At 37.0% G+C, this 21,522-nt stretch overlaps 2 protein-coding genes across 4 annotated transcripts in view; both read left to right on the forward strand.

Moving 5' to 3' along the window:
• Window positions 1–916: 916 nt before the first annotated feature.
• LOC121429527 lies at window positions 917–8,315 on the forward strand. The gene is made up of 8 exons (XM_041626586.1): window positions 917–1,533; window positions 2,783–2,955; window positions 3,326–3,428; window positions 4,119–4,188; window positions 5,244–5,411; window positions 5,694–5,812; window positions 6,871–6,973; window positions 8,119–8,315. Exons 1-8 carry the CDS (start codon window positions 1,294–1,296, stop codon window positions 8,313–8,315), a joined length of 1,173 nt encoding a protein of 390 aa, XP_041482520.1. The 5' UTR covers window positions 917–1,293.
• Window positions 8,316–13,013: 4,698 nt separating this feature from the next.
• The window catches only part of LOC121429791 (multidrug resistance-associated protein 5-like), a 60,877-nt gene continuing 52,368 nt past the window's right edge, over window positions 13,014–21,522 (forward strand). For 2 of the 3 annotated variants that reach the window (XM_041627024.1, XM_041627026.1), the window contains exon 1: window positions 13,014–13,449. The gene's annotated coding sequence lies outside the window, so the exon portion shown is untranslated. Of the gene's footprint in view, window positions 13,450–13,611; window positions 13,678–21,522 lie in introns of those variants that run through there. The other variant, XM_041627025.1, reaches the window with a different exon arrangement.

The following is a 21,522-nucleotide window of genomic DNA, read 5'->3' on the forward strand; positions in this document are numbered from 1 at the left end:
TACTCTAATGGCGCAATCACATTTTCCCTTAATACGGCGTCCGTACGCCGAGTCTAAAAAAAGCCGTCTTTTACATTTTTGGTACTAGCTACATATATTTTGGGTTTGAATAAAAATGAATTAAACGGCTGTTTTACTATGCAAGCTTAAAAGTGCCACCCAGATATTCAAATAATCATCTCGTCATATCTACATCTCTAAGGGAAAAGGGATAAGATGACGAGATCTCGAACCCCTTCATGTCTACATCTTACAGAAGAGATGATCAGATGGCAAGATCATGGATCTCGTCATTTTATCCATTTCCCTAGGTAGACATGACGAGATGATTATATGAACATCTGGGTGGCACTTTAAAGCTTCCATACTTTTCGACTCGCCTTACGGCCGCCGTAGGGGAAATGTGACTGCAGTATCATACGAAAAGGGGAAGCATACTTTTGGAATTTCTTTTTGCAAATAATCATAACATAGTAGCAAATGCGAGTGCTGATGCCGCTTGAATCATTTTGCAACTGAGTCTCCGATGATATAGCCTGCATTCATACAAAGTAAAGGTTGCTTTGAACAAATACATCGTTGCAAAAAAAAAATAAAACCTTTTTTTGGTTACTGATTGGTTGTTTTTTCTCTGATATCACATGCTATTTATATGTATCTGATTGTTTTTTTTATTGTGCGAGGCCCCTCGGTAGAGCAGTTTTGTAACTGAAAGGGCTACCCTGCTGAAATAAAACGGAAATAAATAAATAAAGCTGGGTTTACTTTACTTTTTTCGATCCACCCGATGTGATTGCATATATTTGCACGCACCGCCAAAATAAACGCTTGAATCCCTTTATTCGATTTGTTCATTGATCCTCGCTATTCATTTTTATATGTGTGACGTATTTGGGGGAAACCCCTTGACTTTCTCCGTTCTTCCAAATATTGCCAAATCTAATGAATACCAACGCTAAATCAATTCAAATAGAGATCGATATTTGAATAGGTGCGGCACAATTTGTCTCGTCATTCTTGGGAAACGTATTGAATCGTCATTCACACACATAGCTCCAGAGATTGAATCGGACATAAAGTACTCGTTTTCTAGTTTCAGAAGAAAAAAAGTTGAAGAACTATTGCTGAATAAGTGCAACTGCCTGCCGATTACAATTTTGTGTTAGTATATATAGGCCTAATTATATACCCACACTCCTGACAGTTCCAGCTTTGCATCTCAAGCCGGGACATTTCCTCTCGTGAATCTATCCTCAAATTCCCGGGTCGAGACACCAGCTTTTACACATCTCGATGATGTCGATTGATACATCAGCTTTGGGCATGACTGACGACATGATCACGGAGAAAACGGTGATCGATGACACCGACGGTGTACACGACCTCTTGCCCGACGTCGTCCACACCGCAATGAGAGGGATCGCAGGGGGCTTGGGAAAGATTGGGGACAGCGTCGATGAGTTGGTCGACGAAATAACGGACAGTTTTAATCACGTCATGAAATCGTTTGCGTTCAGCATACCGTTTAATCAGGTAAGTTGTACATTTTGATTATTTATAAAGGCAATTGATGATCCGTTCAATGATACGTTCAATGATCAAGGTAGCCGTGCTAAAGCGGGGGTAATAATAGCAGGGCCGGCTGGGAGAACAGTTTTCGGAACTGAAGTGGCTACCCTGGGTAAATATGCCGCTATTATTATCATTATTATACTAAATTTAAATTCAATTCAAATTCGTACTTTTAAGCTCGTTAATTTACCTGACTGCTGCATGAGTATGGATGCTTGTTGGACAGAAACAAGGGGACCGATGGCTTATGGTACTTTTCAAGGTACTCACAGGCCCTTGTCATTAGCTTCCTGGCAAAACTGCACCAGCGCATCACCTTCATTTCGCACCCGAGTCCAGATTATACAATGAATATATTTATGTCCATTTATATATCGCAATTACTGTGCGCATATTATAATACTCAACTGCGCTTTGATACACTCTTCGTGAATATAATTAGCCCAGCTTAGCGCCATAACGGCGCTATAATGCGTCAATGTATCCGATTCAACTCATCACCTGGTCGAGTGCAGCACAATGTGGGTAAATTTCTTGCTAAAGGAAAACGCGCCATGGCTGGGATTCGAACCCACATACCTCTGATTGAAAGACGAGAGTCATAACCACACCACGACCCTTCTGCATTAAGGCCTATAGATGCTACAGCCTGATTGATATTCAGATATCATTTTGATGTGAAATTCCAAATTCCATCACTACGGATGTTCACTCTGTGACTCACTATCGTGTTTACACTTGATCGGCTTTTGCATCGGTTCGCGGTTCTGAACCGCGAGCTGTAACAGCGTGTACACGCAGTCCAAGATAAACCAAAAGCCGATTCTGCATCGCCTGTTGGTTCTGAACCAAAAGCCGATCAAGTGTAAACACGGAACATTCTAAAAACAAATCAGTCAAAAATGACTAGTTAATAGGGTCAACTGGGAGCAACTGTTATTCTAGTCATATTTTCTAGTCGTAGTTTACTAGAACAAAGTTATTTCTGACTAGAATATAATTTAGAAATGTGACTAGACATATCAGTTGCACCCAGCTTAATACTGGTCTAGTCAGTTTGACTGAGTTGTTTTAAGAGTGTAGGAGTCTCTGTCTACAACAAAAATTGGACTTTGATCTTTCCATCATCTGCAAATAAAATGACAGTTTTCGTCAAGTTCATTCTTTTTACCCGGCTTTTCTCCCTCCTATACTTTCTTCCTGTGCATAGGAGAGCGTGCCAGCTGCAGTCAACGATGAGAACCTCGGCAACAACATTCATTTACCAAGTCTTTTGCCAAATGGCGCCCCCTACCGGTTTGGTCTGCATATCAGGCGGGATGATTTGGGCTACAGAATCGCCAGAATCTTCAAGAATACAATCGCACATCATGCCAAGCTTGAGTACGATGTTTTTTGAGCAATCTAATTTTTATAAGTGTGATGTTATTCACAGTAATATATTTCTTCAATACGAAGCTATTTGTTGATTTTGATGAACGAGGTGACATGAAATTTGCATTGATCGAGCTGGGGAGGGTTTCATCAACACTTAATGTCCAACAAGTTGTCAGATGAGACAACTTTCCTTGATTTTGGTTGGCTGAGGAGCACAGTTCCTATGGTAACTGTTATATAAACCTAATGACTTGTCAGATAAAATGTCCTTTATGAAAAGCTCCCCTGTGATAGAGTGGGGGATTTTGGCTTATATGTCTTACGAAAATTATGATCAAAACACTATATATTCTCCATATGTTTTTTTTTAATATAGGGAGAACGACATCCTGACTCATCTCAATGATGTTGACCTTTCTGCGACAAACATTGTAAAGGTCATTTCCCTTTTCTCAAGAGTTGGAAACCCGTTTTCACTGGTAAGTCATTCTTGAATTCTCATAGTGATAATAAATTCATACAGCCAAAGTAAACGAAGGATTCAAAAGATAGCATAAACTATGTGCATAATTATCATAATTATACATTTTATAGGGATGCGATACCAGATGGATTTGAGTAATTTTAACCATTATGAACATACCTACACGTTGGCTGGTGTAGATGACCACAAGTTCAATTTTTAGAGTCGACATGTCGTCCCTCACGCATGGACACAATATTGTTTCATTGCATTATAGGCCTATTGTGGACATCAAATCAAATAAAGTATCTTTGAATAAGCATGAAAGTTTCTATCTTGTTTTATTATTATTTTGTAATATTTTATTCTTAGTTAAAACAAATGGGAATAATTCATTTTATTCCTAATGGTTTTTATTACAATGAAAATGTTTGTTTATTATATTAGGTTCAAAAATTATTATACCTGTATGCGTTTCTCCTTCTTTTCATTCAATATATACATAAAATGCAACAATACAAAAAAATCACCTACGTAAAAAAAATCAATACCTATAACAACAGTCATGAACCCCGTCACCGACAACTTGGCAACAACTTCAAAACATGATTGACTTTTATCAAAAATATCAACCCGACCAATAACCCGGGCCAATAACGTTCAAACCACCCCACACAAACAACAATGACAACAAACGACCAAATAGACAATTCTCCGAGAATTGGAATCGTGTGAAAGAATAGAGATCGTCATTCAAATCACCATTGAAATAAACGGTAAATATTTTGTCTTTAAAAAATCTAGTTACCATGGTTACACTGCAAAAACTGTGGTGTTAACCCGTGTACATAGAGGACCACACCAGTTATTTTACACCGATGTTAAATTGGTGGTGTTAGTTTTACACCTATAGGTGTTGTTACAACACCTTTTGCTGTTACACTCTTTGGTGTTATGTTTAATCTCTAGGGTGTAATTTTAACACCTCAGGGTTACACAGCAAAAACTGTGGTGTTAACCGGTGTACATAGAAGACCACACCAGTTATTTTACACCGGTGTTAAATTGGTGGTGTTAGTTTTACGCCTATAGGTGTTGTTACAACAATTTTTGTTGTTACATTTACACTCTTTGGTGTTATGTTTAATCTCTAGGGTGTAATTTTTAACACCTCAAGGTTTGGTCCTTTATTAACACCAATTGGTGTCAGTTTTAACACTGCAGTTTTTACAGTGTATGGCACTTTACCATGATGAGAGAACTGAACTTTTATAAAATAGTACAACGGATCAAAAAGATAGTAATCCCAGTTCTCTCTGTGTTCCATTTGTCACTTTTTATTAATTGTAAATCTTTGAGCTTTAAAAAAAAAGAAGTTAGATTGATTTTCAATTTCAAATTACGGACTGGGTTTTTGTTTGTTTTGATGATTATTGGTCCAATAATAATGACTTAAGAAGAAAAGTAACAACAACAAAAAGAATTAGTAAAAGGAGTAAAATGGGAAAAAGAGGAAGAAGAATAGCGAAAAAAAACAAAAGAGAGGTACAAGGACGAGGAATAATAAGAAAGAAAGAAGAAGAAGATGAGGAGGAAGAAGAAGAAGAAGAAAGGAAGGAAGGAGAAGTAGAAGTAGTAGTAGTATAAGGGTAGTAGTAGTAGTAGTCAGTAGTAGTAGTAGAAGTAGTAGTAGTAGTAAAAGAAGAAGAAGAGGAAGAAGGAGAAATATACGCCAAATCAAGTGTAAACAATAATTGATTACTAATCAAATTTTTTTTAAAATCTTTATCGCTTATAGGGTAATTTAATGATTTTTTTTATATCTGTCTAGATATCGAACAGTCCATCGACTTCAAGGTCACAGTCAGGGGTACACATTACATCCGGGACACCAATGATACATTGACAACCTATTACATCACTCAAGACCCGGATGGTGAATCGGAGCAATACGTCAACATGGAATCGAATGGCAGTTTGGTCATGGGCTCCGATCAAAGTGAGCTAATATGCAGATCAGGGATATAATCAGGGGGCGGCGATTTTATTATTATTATTATTTTGTTTCATTTTTTTTTTTGGGGGGGGGGGTGGCAAGATGACCAATAGGTTTATTTAAATCATTATAGAGTTACTTTCAACCATGACCCTTGTTGATGTAAATTTATTCCAAATGCCCATATTCATTACATTTTGAGAATGTGTTTGCTTGCGCGTCATTCTGCTGTGAATGGTTTTGATACATCAACACGTTTTCCCCTCCATTTTTTTGTTTTTAAAGATGCTGCCTCGTTTGTTTTGGAGAAGTACTTCACGATCTTCGCTGATGATTCGTTCCCAGTGATCCTCAAAACGTCCGATGGCAGACGTGCATTTAGTTTCACTCAAGAAAGGATGATGGTAAGACGTGGCGATCCAAGGGGGGGGGGGGGTGATGCGCGACTTTTTTGTCAGTACTTGGGCACCCGACACGAGAGGGCTTTTTGGAGGCTTTGATTCAGACTATTGGTCTTGTATATTTTCAGAGTCTTGCCTCAATTCTTTATAAAAAAAACCTTGTAAAATCTTTCTAGACGAGAATCGATACTGCGTTCATGAACTCGATTGCGTATAGCCATAAAGAGGCATATTAATAGATATTGAGCTGATCAGTGGGTCGGAAATTACGCTGTATCCTAATGTTTCGTGTCGATGTGAATATTTATGAGGCGCAGTCTGGCTAAATAATCCCTATTATAGTCGTTCCCGTAGAAAGTTACGGCTAGAGTACCTACATACTCTAGTTACGGCTAAGGTATACTGCCCTCTCGCGTTGGGTACACAAGATCTGACGTGGGGGGAGTCGTATCCGGGGGCATGACTGTCATCTTCAATTTTTCTCTGGGACCACCCCCCCCATCGATTTAAAACATACCAATATTACTATAACTATATATTCTCGTCATATTTTGTATAGATTTTGTATTTACTCATATATATTCTCGTCATATTTTGTATAGATTTTGTATTTACTCATTTGTCCAAAATATAAGGTGTGATGGAAGTACAACTATTAATGTCGGGTCATAAGGTGTGCGGTGGCCTTAAGACATTCTAATATCAATCACTTTCCTGAAATCGATAAGAAATTATGCTCCGTTATGTATACTTTGATTCCAATGCACGCAGAATCCACGGGTCTGATATTAAGTTATACTTATACACTACTCTGCTAATACTAATACTACTACTACTACTTACTGACAACAACTACTCCTCCTACTACTACTACTACTACTACTACTACTACTACTACTACTACTACTACTACTACTACTACTACTACTACTACTACTACTACTACTACTACTACTACTACTATACTACTACTACTACTACTCCTCCTACTACTATTCGTACTACATCTACTACTATACTACAAATTATACGTTCATATTTTATTTGTTATTTTCTTACAGCCGTTTAATCTAAGGCAGATAAGGAATTATATGATGAATGCTTCAGTCGATAATGACGGATCCTCTGTGTTTGAGCAGTTGTGCAGACAAGGTAATGAAGTTTGTTTCCCCTTTTTTCAAGTTTAAGATTAAAGTATAATGTTAATAGTGTTCAAGTTTAAAGTACTGATGATAAAATTTAAGTTTTCAAGGTGATATCACACTTACTAATTGCACATCAAGAATAAACAGCAACAACAACGACACAATGTTATTCAAATCAGAGCTTATTTACGTTTGCCCAAAAGATTTTTTTTTTGCCCAAGCAATTTTTAGTCTCTCGTCTTTTGTCCCAAATATTTTCCATTATCCATTGCATTTTATATAAAAAAAATTCTTAGAAAGATTTCGAGCATGCTTACTTTTCACATTTATCCCCCAATATATATTAGATTGGTAACTTAATTTGCGGCCCCTATTAAGCAAGTCTGTTTCTTCTTGAAAACGTAAATAGCGATCGACTGTTATATAATTTATCACTCATGATCTATCAGCTCGAAAACTCGAGCTTGCTGATTGAAACACCATAGTTTCTAGATGTAATGACCATACACACCAGGACGAACAGATATATTTTACAATGAGGAACTGTTTCTTGTTACTATATTGATAATGTATACTTAAGTGGCTTATATGATAGGCATACATTGATAATTATCGGAATGGGAATAGGCACCTCCCCCCCTCCCCCGAAATCAATCGTTTGGGTTTACTCTGCATATATCAAAAGTATACAAGTTCATAGACATGCTGATTGCTACATATTTTTTTATCGAAAATACACATAGTCCAATTAAATGACATTTGTTATGATGCAACGCGAGTGAGCGGAGCAAGCGAGCTGTAAGATGTTCAATCCATGGCTGCAGAATTTGCCGGACGAGGGAATTAGTAGGCCTACTTGCATGCCGATGGGGAAGAGAAAGAAGAAAGAAGGAAAATCAAGGAAAGAAGTTGAAAGAATCAAAAAGAGAAAGAAGAGGAAATAAAAAGGCTTTCCTTTTTGTTAAGTTGTTTTTGTTTTCCCTCTTTCCTTTTATTTCGCCTTTTTTTTACATTTTCGGTTAATTTCATCTTCTTTCCTTCGTCCAAAGTCGCACTTTATACCATAAACCATATTTACGAAAATTGAAGATTCGATATATCCTTTTAATTCATGATATAATACCCGGGATATTTAATATTCATCTGTTCACTTTCTTTGAAAAGATGGTGTCAGCAACCGAAACTTCCTGAATAATTCTGATGGCCAGATCGTCGTGTCAGCATTTGAAGACCGCGACTCCGTGTCGACGACGGCACGATTCGTCTTATATTCGGCGGATGAGGAATCAACTCGTACGTCCTCAACCGGAAGTGACGAAGAAGGGCCGAGGCACTCGAATGGACGACCGCGACCGTATTAAGGAATCTTGAAAAGTGCACTCTACCATGGTGGCTCAGTGGTAGAGCGCCCGCCTCATGGACGGGAGGTCGTGGGTTCGATCCCCGGCCGAGTCATACCAAAGACTTATAAAAATGGGACCTTCTGCCTTCTTGCTTGGCGCTCAGCATTTAGAATGGAGAAGGGTAATAATAACATATTATGTTATGCAGGGCCCGCTGGAAGAACAGCTTACAGCTGAGAGTGGCTACCTTGGGTAAATAAGAGTTATTATTATTATTATCCCCCCACGCGCCACAAAATTGGTGTTTATATACCATTCCAGGTGACAATTTCATAAACATTATAAAGTTGTTTGGAAGTTAGAGAGCAACTGCATGGTGACTTAATTGCTGAATCGTATACCAACAAACGCTTTTTTTCCCTACAGCCCTAATCAAACTTGAAAAGTATAGAAATTTTCATCCAGAATGATTGTTAAAAATGGGAATTGGAAACTATACAAGGATTGGATTTGAACTGTAGTTGATAGTTGCGAATTAAAACCACTGAGAATGTGGTACCCGTCTTACACAAAAATGTTGCGATTGATCCGATCAAGCACAACTATGGAAAGCCAGCAACGTCAACATTATAAAATGCATGTTTGTTCAAAATGTTTTCTAGATACGATGTATGTTCATATACAGACATCGTTTTCTTGACATTTCAGTATGGCCATCTTTGTTAACAAAAGGACAATTTGCCGAATTATACTGTAGGAAAAATTATGGCAATGATCGATGGATTTCCATAATTGAGGCTAAATTGGATCAATCACAACTCTGTGAGACGGATATTCCTGGATATACTCTTTGCAGCTCTGTGATTATACAATGAGACAATGCTCAGATGCTTCCATTAATAATCATAAAAAAAACAAGTTAGAGAGGAAGCTACATTTTATTTTTTTCACAAGGAATCAATGGTTGCAATAAAGAGAGAAAGAGAGAGAGAGGGGGGGGGGGGGGTAGGGGAGAAGGGAGAAAGAAGTGGGGAGTGAGAGATTAGTGGGACTATTCATTAATGTTAGATGATACTTAAAGGTCAAGTCCACCTCAGAAAAATGTTGATTTGAATCAATAGAAAAAAATCAGACAAGCACAATGCTGAAAATTTCATCAAAATCGGATGTAAAATAAGAAAGTTATGACATTTCAAAGTTTCGCTTATTTTCAACAAAATAGTTATACGAACGAGCCAGTTACATCCAAATGAGAGAGTCGATGATGTCACTCACTCACTATTTCTTTTGTTTTTTTATTGTTTGAATTATACAATATTTCAATTTTTACGAATTTTACGATTAGGACCTCCTTGCCTGAAGCACAAAATGTTAAAATAATGGAATTCCACGTGTTCAGGGAGGAATGAAACTTCATTTCACATGACAATGACGAGAAAATGAAAATATTTCATATTTCATATAATAAAATACAAAAGAAATAGTGAGTGAGTGATGTCATCAACTCTCTCATTTGGATGTAACTGGGTCGTTCATATAACTATTTTGTTGAAAATAAGCGAAACTTTAAAACAGTATAACTTTCTTATTTTACATCCGATTTTGATGAATTTTTCAGTGTTATGCTTGTTGAATTTTTCTCTTTTTATTCAAATCAAGTTTTTGTTGGGGTAGACTTGTCCTTTAAATATAATTCAATGTATTCAATTCCAACAAATATCAAACAATCATTTTTGTATTAATATTGAATGATAGAATAAAAGTTATAGAATATTTACATGCAAGTTTGAATTTTTCTTATAAAATATCTATATGCACAATAAAGTAATATGCAAATGAGAGGATTGATGATGTCACTTACTCAGTATGTCTGTTGTTTTATGATAGAAAATAGAATGTTTTTCTTGGCAGATTTGGAAATATTAAGGTTGCGTCTATGTATAAATCATTAAAAAAGTTGCAAAAATGGTAATTCCAATATCTTTCATGGATGACTCAAGCCTTGTTTCACACTAAAGATTAATTTATTTCGTATTTCATATAATATATTACAAAATGAATAGTGAGCACATGCACAGGTGCATCATCGGTCCCTGCATTTGCATACCGACCAGAAAGTGTATATAAATAAATATTGTCACGTGATATTTTGAGATCATAACTGCTTTTATTTCGCATCCGATTTTGATGATTTTTTATCAGCGTTCAATCAATTTGATTTTTTTTTCTTTTCTTTTCATTTTTTTTCAGTTCATTTATTTTTCTCCTGCATAACAATGTATTATGGTAACAGAAATATAACAAAGAAGTTTGGACAATAAATCAGATATATACATCATTAAACATAAATCACTTGCGTATATACAGGCGCATATGCAGGGGGGGTACAGAGGTTCAACCAACCCCCCTTTTTGCTTGTCAAATTTCCATTCTTCTCGAACACCCCCTTTCAAAAATCCTGCGTACGTTACTGCTTGTGGTATTATTGAAAGCGAAATGCTTAATTAAATGAGCAGAATGAATGACAAGAACGATTGAAATACTTTAAAAATAGAAGAAAAACAGTTGTGATAGCATTAACATTCATGATGAAAAAACAACGATAACGGTGGTGGTGTTGATGATGACGATAATGACGACGACGATGATGATGATAATGATGATGATGGTATAATGGTCGTGACGATGATGATGATGATAATGCTGCTGCTGATGATGGTGGTGTTGATGATGATGATGGTGGTGATGATGATGATGGTGGTGATGATGATGATAATGATGATGATGATGGTGATGATGATAATGATGATGATGGTGGTGATGATGATGATGATGATGGTGATGATGATGAAGGGGCTGCTATTAATGGTATAGTATATGATAAGGATGAAATGATAATGATAGAATCTGATGTGTAAATGATATAATAGTAGAAAAATGAATATCAAATTCAAATCGTTTTTTTTTGACTGGGGACACTTATCCTTTGAACATTTGAGATAAATATATATGGCCATGTCCTAGCTTATATTGATCTTTGATACTACATGCTCAAAATATAAACAGTTAGATGGCTTAACATCATCAAGTCAGTCAACCAATCTGTCGGTCGATCAATAAATGCGCGGACTTACCAATTAACCAGTCAGTCTACATGGTCAAGTCAGCATGGTCAGTAAGCCCCACTCACTCACTCACTCACTCACAGTCAATCACTCAGTTATTTACGTACTCACTCAGTCATTCACTCACTTGATCAATCAAAGCTTTGCTCACTCACTCACTCACTCAGTTACCCACGCACAGTCACACCCTCACTCATGCACTGAGTCACAGTCACACCCTCACTCACTCACACACTCAGTCACTCACTCACTCACTCACTCGGATCAGTCCGACACATTTACTCACTCGATCACTCAGTCATTCACTCACTGATCAGTCATGGCTTTGCTCACTCACTCACTCACTTACACACACACTCACTCGATCAGTTACCCACGCACACCCACCCATCCTCACTCACTCACTTGGCATTACTCGATCACTAACTCAGTTACTCACTCACACTGCACCTTCACACACTCACTCAACCACACACTAAGTTACACACAAACTCTCACTCACACACTCACTCACTCACTGATCACACACTCGTGAACTCGATCATTCAATGACCAACCATCTCATTATATGAGGAAAAATATATGGGTGTATATCAATCAATTCGTAATCTTATAGTTTTACTTATCGTGAACTTTTGGGATTTCCTAGTATAAATGTACAGACCACAGCAAAAGATGATATAAATACTATACTTTTGTAATGTTACATAATTTCAATTTTCATATTCAATTTGTTATTGATGTTTACTTTATCTATATTTATCATTATTTCTTCAAAAAAATATTACGGGGAAAATTTTCCATCCCTAACCCCATACATTACATCATAGGCGGAGGAAGCGGGGGGGGGGGAGGTCCCCCGTAAATTTTTAATTGATAACCTTTTTTTTGCTTGTCAATTTTTTTCCTGCACCTCCCTAAATTCAGGTGGACCCCTCCTAAAATTTTTGTGGTCCCCCCTGAAATTTTGGTTAATAACCCTTTCGTTATCATCCACAAGTCAGAGTTGCACGACTTCTTCAAACACATCAACAACCAAGACGTGAATATCAAGTTAACAAATTTTATACATGTGTCTATCCCGAAATTTCAGGTGGACCCCCCCTAGCGGCTTCCGCCGCCAATGCATTATATCCATAGTATTAAAAAAGTAGTTTTACACGGTCCCCTATGATCTCCCTCTTTTTGAATATTTCAATTGAAAATTTCACCAAAATCGGATGAAAAATAAGAAAAGTAGGGTAATGACATTTTAAAGTTTTGCTTATCATTATTATTTTTTCTTCACAAAATAGTTATCTCATTGATATGTAAGTGAGAGAGTCAATGATGTCCGGGATGATGTCACTATTTATTTCTTAAAAATCATGTTTACTGCTATGCAATATTTCATTTTTCGACAATATGTATCCTCTTGATTGAACCACATTGACAACATGTTTTCAAAAAGTGCATTTTTCCTCATGTTCTGGGAAGAATAAAATTTTAATTCACATGAGAAACTGAGGTGATAACTCGACAAAATCAATGATGCGGAGCCGGAGATCGAGAGCGCGCAAGCTGCGATGATATATGCGATTTGGACTTTGGATTGAATGCATAAAAAGTACCGTACCAATACCGTAGCAGTACGAGACGTTTCTCGAGATGTTTCTCAACGACAATCGTAGGATCTTTTCTTTGTCCTGCATGCTTTATGTAGAAGTACCATACGACAATTGCTCATAAATACGATTCAGGGATCGACTGTGTAATTGTAATCAGTTGTTATCGGCACGGGATAATTTAATTTTGACACTGGACTCTGGAGTCGTGAATCTACGTGGTTATAGCGGGAACCATCTTCGTTTCCTCCCGGAACTTCCGCGCTTCACAAACTGAAATTCCGTTCCCGGTATTGCCCAGCGGCTATGACTCACGAGACCAGCATCATCAGCTAGTCTGAGACAGAATTTGAACACCCACATTACCAGGGTTGCATCAGGGAGTTGCCTGGTTGCATCACTGTTTCCCATTGGCATTAACTGGTGAGTGGGGTCGGTGTGATACCGTTTATTTCATTATCTATTTGGCTGAGGCCTTGCCTAAGCTCAATCAAATTTGAAACCGTCTGAAGATCCAGTGCAGTAGCACTAGCAGCAAGCCAGGAGTAATTAAATAGGATCTATCGATCGAGGCTAGCCCTAGTATATTAATTACCTCGCAATATGTGAGAGTGGCCCTAGGCCTAGTCATGACTCTACCTAACTTGTTAGGTGAGTAGCATACTGTAGTTTCAAGACTGAATGTTAATCATGTATAATATATTGTGATCTAATATAGGGCCTAGATCTAGAATACTGTTATTTTAGTTTGATTACTTTTAGTCTTGAGGACGCAATGATGATGACTTTTTAAATACTGTCTAGGCCTATTATAATTATATACTTATTATGTGACATTTATTTAAAAAAGTCATTATCATTGCGTCCTCAAGACTAACTTTTACATTACTAAAATCTCAATGAATTTTGGAGTTCGCTTTAATTTCATATTATCCTAATAATACAAACATATTGATAATAATTGAGGCACATCTTTTTGTATGATAAATTGAGTGCGTATTTAGGACCCCTTCTAGTTGTAGAAGTTCTACATCTGGCGGCGAAATCAAAGTGTGTGAGTAGATGTCAGGAAAAACTGTTTGCTGTGCTGCCAGCAGAGCATATCCAAGCCAGTCTTAAAGAGAAATTCCAGTAGTTGCAGTAAACACTGATTTCATGAGAAAGTCTGTAAAGCAAGGCTTAATTGTCAGTATATCATCGAGGATCTAGATCTGGTACAGTTACATTTACTGAACTTTGTGAAATCTTGAAATCTACGCTGAAAAATGTTCATACTGAAGATCACCAACACAGATAAGCGCACATGGGACAGTGTATCGTTTTGAATGTCGGGCCCGACGCTTGACCTGAATCCTGTGCTTATTTGCTGATTTCTCAGCAATTACACAATTTCTTCCAGAACTAGTATGGCACATACATTTTATTTATACAAACAGACACATTGGTGGTCATTTCATTGGATTCTGTATGAACTCATTTTGATATCGTTACCACAACTAGCATTTACCTTTAAATATGCGGCAAGATTGCTTGCAGAGTACAGTACAAGTGATTCTCACTCATTCAATGAACAAGGTTATGATATAACCTTGTTCTTAGTTACATCTCTATGTGTGGCAAAATAAGGTTGACAATGTTTGGATTATTTTCTCTTTTTCTTTTGGACAAATGCTTGATTTTTTTACACTGAGCTTCCATTACAGCTTTTCATTACCGCTTTTCATTACCGCTATATAACTTTGCTCTTAAGTAAATTTGATTCTTTAAATTGTAGTAGTAGGTCTCCCTTGCTAAAATGCACAATTATTATTTAAAGCAGTGTTTCAATTGTCCGACCGATTCAGTGCTTGAGCTTTTGACATTGCATAAATGCTTCCCTTGACAAAAGCCAAGATTACAATGTGAACATATATTCATGTATATTAAGATTCAAAAATTGATTTGATATGAATTTCATGGAGTGTAGTCATTTACTTATAAGAGCTGATCTGCGGAAGATTTGTGTAGGTTTTGGTGTGGCATTGCAATTTGTAATATTCCCAAATAATAAAAAGTGTTTTCGTTGGTCATTTGACAATTGCAAATTGTGTGGTCTAGAAATTTGTAGTTGGTCACTTTAATAGGTTGTTGGAAGAATGTACAAATATGTACATTGTACAGTCTCATGCATTTAGGTGCGAGACTCGCACCTCGACTCAGTATTGCAGGCTCAGCCAGGCGCGTAGCCAGGGGGCACTGTGGGGGTGGTCGCCCCAAAATGTCCCCAAAAAGAAAAAAAAAAGAAGGGGAAAAAAGAGAGGAGAAAAGGAAAAGTGAAGGGTGGAAAGGGAAGAAAGGTAGCTATGTGGGGTTTTCTTTTATTTTTTTCTAAAAAGCGAAACTCCTTCACTCTTGATCTAAATTTATATAATATATATGAATTTTGCTTCCACGCATTGCAGTTCTCCGATGTTTCCCTCACCCTTTCTCTAACCCTGTTTTTCCACCTCAGCTACATGTATACGTGTTTCTTGCCAGTTCAAATGTATACATGAGGGCATGAAATTAGAGTATGGTTAGGCCGAAGTGCCGGCAGATATTGATATAAAGATGTGACCCGCCCGGAGCCGACCCGACCAGAAGTTGAATGATCAATTTGAAAAAAAGGATAAAGAAGTGTATGAAGTTATCCTTTTTTTCAAATTGATCGCGCAACTTCTGGTCGGGTCGGCTCCGGGCGGGTCAAATCTTTTTATCAATTTCTGCCATCACCTCCATATAGGCAACTTCTCGTGCTTTTCAGCTCATTACTAAACAACCATAATTCGGGGGCAAACAGGTTTCTAATTTAAAAAGAGGAAGATATATAATTTGTGTCATATTAAAAAAAAGTACATCATTTTTAAAAATCAAATTCTATTAAATTTCATGTCATCTCCCTGCACATCTCCTGTCCAATTTTGCGCCCTCAATTTGAAATTTTGAATGACACCTAAGTGTCTTTATCATTCAAAATGAAGTGCTTCAGGATTAGTCAAAGAAATACATCATCCTTTTTTTTAATAGTTTTTATAGTTTCAAATTTTTGAGTGGTATTTTCCTTGTAATAAAGTTCAATAATCTTAGAAAATCAATTGAATTAGAGCCGATGGGTATAGAGATATCTGCATTTGATGAAACGTCCGCCCTTTGAAATTTTAGAGTTTCGAATTGCTCTGCGCGGGGATGAATATCTTCCTCCCGGCATATACCCTTCTTCTACTCTGTTTTGCGAGTTAAAGATATGCACTGTCGCTAAATTGTTTGTAATCAAATCTGATCTTTCCAAGGGAAGCATTTTCAATATGACAAAGAGAATACCCTTTTCTTTGCAAAAATAATTGATAAAACGCTTTAGCTTCTGCACTTCGTGCGGGGTAATTATTGTATTAATTTCCTCCATTTTTATCCCTTTTTTGTGCCTTCACAATCACTTTTGAAACAAGGTCCAAAATCATAATATAGTCAACTGAATTGGAGCTGATATAGGTACTAGAGACAAGAGAGACGGCTCTTTTTCATTTTAATGTATGAAACACCGAAAGCTTCGGAGGGGGAAACTCCCCCTCCCTGCACCCACCCCATAGGAAGCGCACTTCGCGCGCTGTAAGTGTCGGCAAGCTTTGCGTGCATTTACCGCCCCCTCCAAAATGAAATCCTGCCTATGCGGTTGGGCACAGCCCGCTGCCCCCCCCGAATCTCTTCCCAATGCCTGTATCACAGCCTATCCTCATAATCTCATGCCAAGTCATAGTTCCCTGGTCTGTGCCTATAGACTGGGACCATTTAGATCACAATCTCCCTAAAGGACACACAAGTCCACCCCAACAAAACTTGATTTGAATAAAAAGAGAAAAATTCAACAAGCATAACACTGAAAATTTCATCAAAATTGGATGTAAAATAAAAAAAAGTTATGGCATTTTACAGTTTAGCTTCATTTCACTAAATAGTTTATGCACATCTCGGTCGGTATGCAAATGAGGAACTGATGACATCACTCACTCACTATTTCTTTTGTATTTTATAATATGAAATATTTTTCATTTTCTTATTGTCATGTGAAATGAAGTTTCATTCCATCCTGAACACGTGGAATTCCATTATTTAAACATTTTGTGCTTCAGGCAAGGAGGTCCTACATGTAATCATCAAATTCGTAAAAATTTAAATATTGTGTAATTCAAACAATATAAAACAAAAGAAATAGTGAGTGAGTGACGTCATCGACTCTCTCATTTGGATGTGACTGGCTCGTTCATATAACTTTTTTGTTAAAAATAAGCAAAACTTTGAAATGTCATACCTTTCTGATTTTACATCCGATTTTGATGAAATTTTGAGCATTGTGCTTGTCTGATTTTTCTCTATTGATTCAAATCAACATTTTTCTGAGGTAGACTTGACCTTTAATTTCGGGACCTTCGCCATTCTCCTTCTCCAGGATGCCAAATGCCCCATCTCATCCTGGAGATCAGCTGATTAGGGACTGTTACATAAGACCTGATAAAATAATTTGCAATTTACTGAAACCATTCAGTTGATCGACCGAGCACTACATGAACTTGTACTAAACTTAAATAGAATTCAGGAATTGTTCTTTTGGGTAGTCTTGTGAAATGGGAAAGCACTACAGAAACAGATTGAATACCTGTATGGGTGTAATGTCACATTTACATGGAGCACCAGGGCTTTTATCTCAAAATTAAGTGTAGAGTGGCCAAATATTCACATAATCAGTCATAAACGAGCAAACTCAAATCATACCATACAGCCAGAAGCACTAAATAAGAAGGACCTACATTTAAAATATAATTGTAGCTGAACTATAAAACTAAAAAATGAAGACATCAACAAAATGAACACCAGTGATGCTGTGATTTATTGGCCTGAAATCCAGACCTCGCTGGACATTGCCTTTACAAATAATGTATTCAAATATATTTGAAAAAATAGTGTCACATGATTGATACAACAAATAGAGAAAGAAAGAATGGAAGAACCCAGAAAAGTGGAAAAGGATGATATGAATGAAGAAGAATGTTCTGAATATAAATGAGAAAAAGGACTATAGAAATATGTGGAGCTGCATGGACTTGGAATGGCAATGGAATATCTGTGATGTAAAAACTGTTATAATGAGAGAAACAGGCATGTGACAATGGCATAGAAATGGGAAGTGAAGAGAATTATGGAGAGCAATGTGAAATAAACAATTTGATTAAACATGGTAAAATTCAACCCTTACATATAAAGCGTCTGTTCATAAAATGCTTTCTATCTGTGTAGATGTGACAGCATGCACATGATTCGATGACATTTGTTCTGGCAACATTTGCTCCGCTATGAATTCCAGATACGAAAGCGAATGAACATTTAAACCCTGGATTTAACACTATACCTAATACTGTACCCTGAACCTAACCCTAAACGTAACATCGAAACCTTTTGTAACCCTTCTACATTAGAGCAATTGTCGCAGACCTCTGCAAATAATGTGTCACCATCGGGCAAAACATTATTTGTTAATTTTCAGGTGCTGCATTACATTTCACTCTGCCTAAATCTGCGACTTTGGATAAGTTAACGTTGCAGTGACTTGGGATTTTCCAGGGCTTCTTTTTTATTTTTCAGGGCTTTTTGAAATCATTCTAGAGGCAAAATCGCCCTAGTCCCCATGTAATTTTTTCCCCTGGTCACCATGCAATTTGCCAAATCAATTATCCTGCCTTTTAATTGGTGACAATTAATGCCATAACAGCCTTTGATGAGTGTGTTACAAGGCTACAAGAACATGTAGAACATTGTGTATAAATAGTCTTGTTTGTCAGGGAGAACTGCCTGACCTTGGCCAGTGGAAATATGTCTGTCTTTTGTTAAACCACTTCGTTTTTTTTTTGGTGCCTTCTCAAGAGCAAATTTTGGCTAATTAAGAACTGTATTGGATAACTGGAAATTTCTTCATAAATTCCATATTGCAACAGAAGTTTGTAGTTTTAATGAACACCTTTCTGAGTCAATGATCACTTTTTTTCAGATTACAACTTTTGGAAGGAACAGGTTCTTTCTCCAACGAACACAGTCTGAGCCAAAATGGTGGTACACACAATTTTTCTTTGCTGATGTGGTTTACGGTACACCATGTGGAGTGTTATAGAAACAGTGGATAGAAGAAGAGAGGAAGTGGATAGGCGAGAAATTGGAGATTTGAGAATAGAGTATTCTTTCTTGAAAATAGTCCTGAAAAGGACTGTAAACCAGAAGGAATGTTGAGTGAGAACAGCTTGAGTAGTAGAGCTGATGAGGAGATGCTGGCTTGAGTCGGCGAGTAGAAATGATGAGTAGTAGAGAGACTCGACGTTACGGACAGGTTGACTGTCCGTCTTCAGGAATTTTTCTTGTTTCGAGTTGATCTTTAAGGTTGCACCTTGTAATACCCCTTTCATAAACCCAATTATGCGGCTAATAGCAGCATAATTTGGTCGTAAAATTGGAGGAGGACCAGAGTTATCCGCATTATTTTGATGCTGCTATTATCCGCATAATAGCAGCATCGGGACAAGATTTTGAGTTTATGAACGCATTTCCAAATAATGCGGATAATTGCCATGGTGCGGTCACAAGGTCACCCTTTTCCAACACAACCGCATCGGAGGGGGCGTGTCCTGTTGTCATGACGATTATCCGCCTTTTTCAGGACGGGTGCTCGTAAAAATAATGCGGCTTATTTTCGGAGTTTGTGAACAGAATTTTTATTGAATTATCCGCATTACTCTTAGGCGGCTAATTGGAGGATAGATTTATGAAAAGGGTATACATGTATTAAAGTGAAATAGTCCTGAAAAGGACTGTCTTTCTGATAATGCATGAAGCTCTTGAAATAACTGTTTACACATGTACCTCAAAGTCACGTACATGAACATGTAATTTTTTTTTGTCAGGGGTTTAAACTTATGGAACTAATAATATCTAAGCTATTTTAGTACCTATAAAAGGTGTCAGGAAGTGACTATCATAATGAGGTGTATTTGAGGAACACGCACCATAGCCATGGGTGCTTTCATACCTTCTCAATCACAGAAAACACCTGGGCCATGTCGAGGCAATTTTTGAAACTTTTTTCTCGAGGGCTATGTACATGTCACAACTTATTGCCTAAAATCTGGAACATTGGATAAACTTCAACATTGCCAAGAATGGGGATGTTTCAGGGCTCCCTTTTTTAGTTTCCAGGGCTCTTGTGAGCTTTTCGGGGGATAAATTGCCCCCAGCCCTAGTGTTTTTTCCCTGGCCATGTCTTGCGGATAGTAGTTGCGCTTGATCTGATCAATCACAGCTTGTACAAATATGTATCAGAAAGTCAACATAATGTACAGTATGTATTTTTTTCGTTCAAATTTTTTTCTAGATATGTTCATTTTTTTTCTGGACAATTTGTATGCCCTTCTTTGTTGTAGATAGAGATGGGCTAGACAGGGGTAAAAAATGGGTAATATGTCGGAATCGAGTTTTACGCATCTCATTTGAAGCAGAATGTTGTCCTGATCAATATGACACCATTGCTAAAAGGACAAGTCCACCCCAACAAAAGTTGATCGGAATTAAAAATGGAAAATTTCATCAAAATCGGATGTAAAATAAGAAAGTTATGACATTGTAAAGTTTTGCTTACATGTCATTTCACAAAACAGTTTAATACCCATCCTGGTCAGTATGCAAATGAGGAGACTGATGATGTCATCTAATGTACTCACTGTTTCTTTTGTATTTCGTTATACAATATTTGAAATATTTCAATTTTTCTCCTCATTGTCAAGTGAAACAAAGATTAATTCCTCCCTGAACATGTGGAATTAGCATGTTTTTTTTTGTCAAATCTGTAAAAAAATGAAATAGGCCTACTGTAAAGTTCAAATAATAAAAAAACTTGTAAAAGAAATAGTGAGTGAGGGACATCATCAACTTTCTCATTTGGATGTTACTGAGTTGTGCATATAACCATTTCAATTTTCTAATTTTATGTCTGATTTTGATGAAATTTTAAGCTTTATGCTATTTTGATTTTTCTCTACTTATTCAAATCAATATTTTTCTGGAGTGGATTTGACCTTTAAGTAAATCAGTTGAAAAATGGGACAGTGCGGGCCAAAAAATTATTATAAGGGGGCGTGGCCTAAAGTTCGAAGTACATGTATTCTCTCTTGAGAATGGAAAAAGGTCCTCATTTTCTTATTTGAAAGCCTATTGAGCTGATTATGGTGTCATATATATACTAGACTGATAAATCCATTGGAATTGTCAAAAATTCTTAAAATATTCCAGAAAATATTGTAACAAGGCCATTCTGGTTTTAACCCTTTAAAGACTTAAGGGCCATTATGGGCCCCATCTCAATTCTATTTTTTGTTGTCTCACCTGCGAAGCAGAGTGAGACTATAGGCGCCGCTTTTCCGACGGCGACGGCGGCGGCGTCAACAT

This window comes from Lytechinus variegatus, chromosome 16 (assembly GCF_018143015.1).
Source record: "Lytechinus variegatus isolate NC3 chromosome 16, Lvar_3.0, whole genome shotgun sequence".
NCBI classification, from domain to species: Eukaryota; Metazoa; Echinodermata; class Echinoidea; order Temnopleuroida; family Toxopneustidae; genus Lytechinus; species Lytechinus variegatus.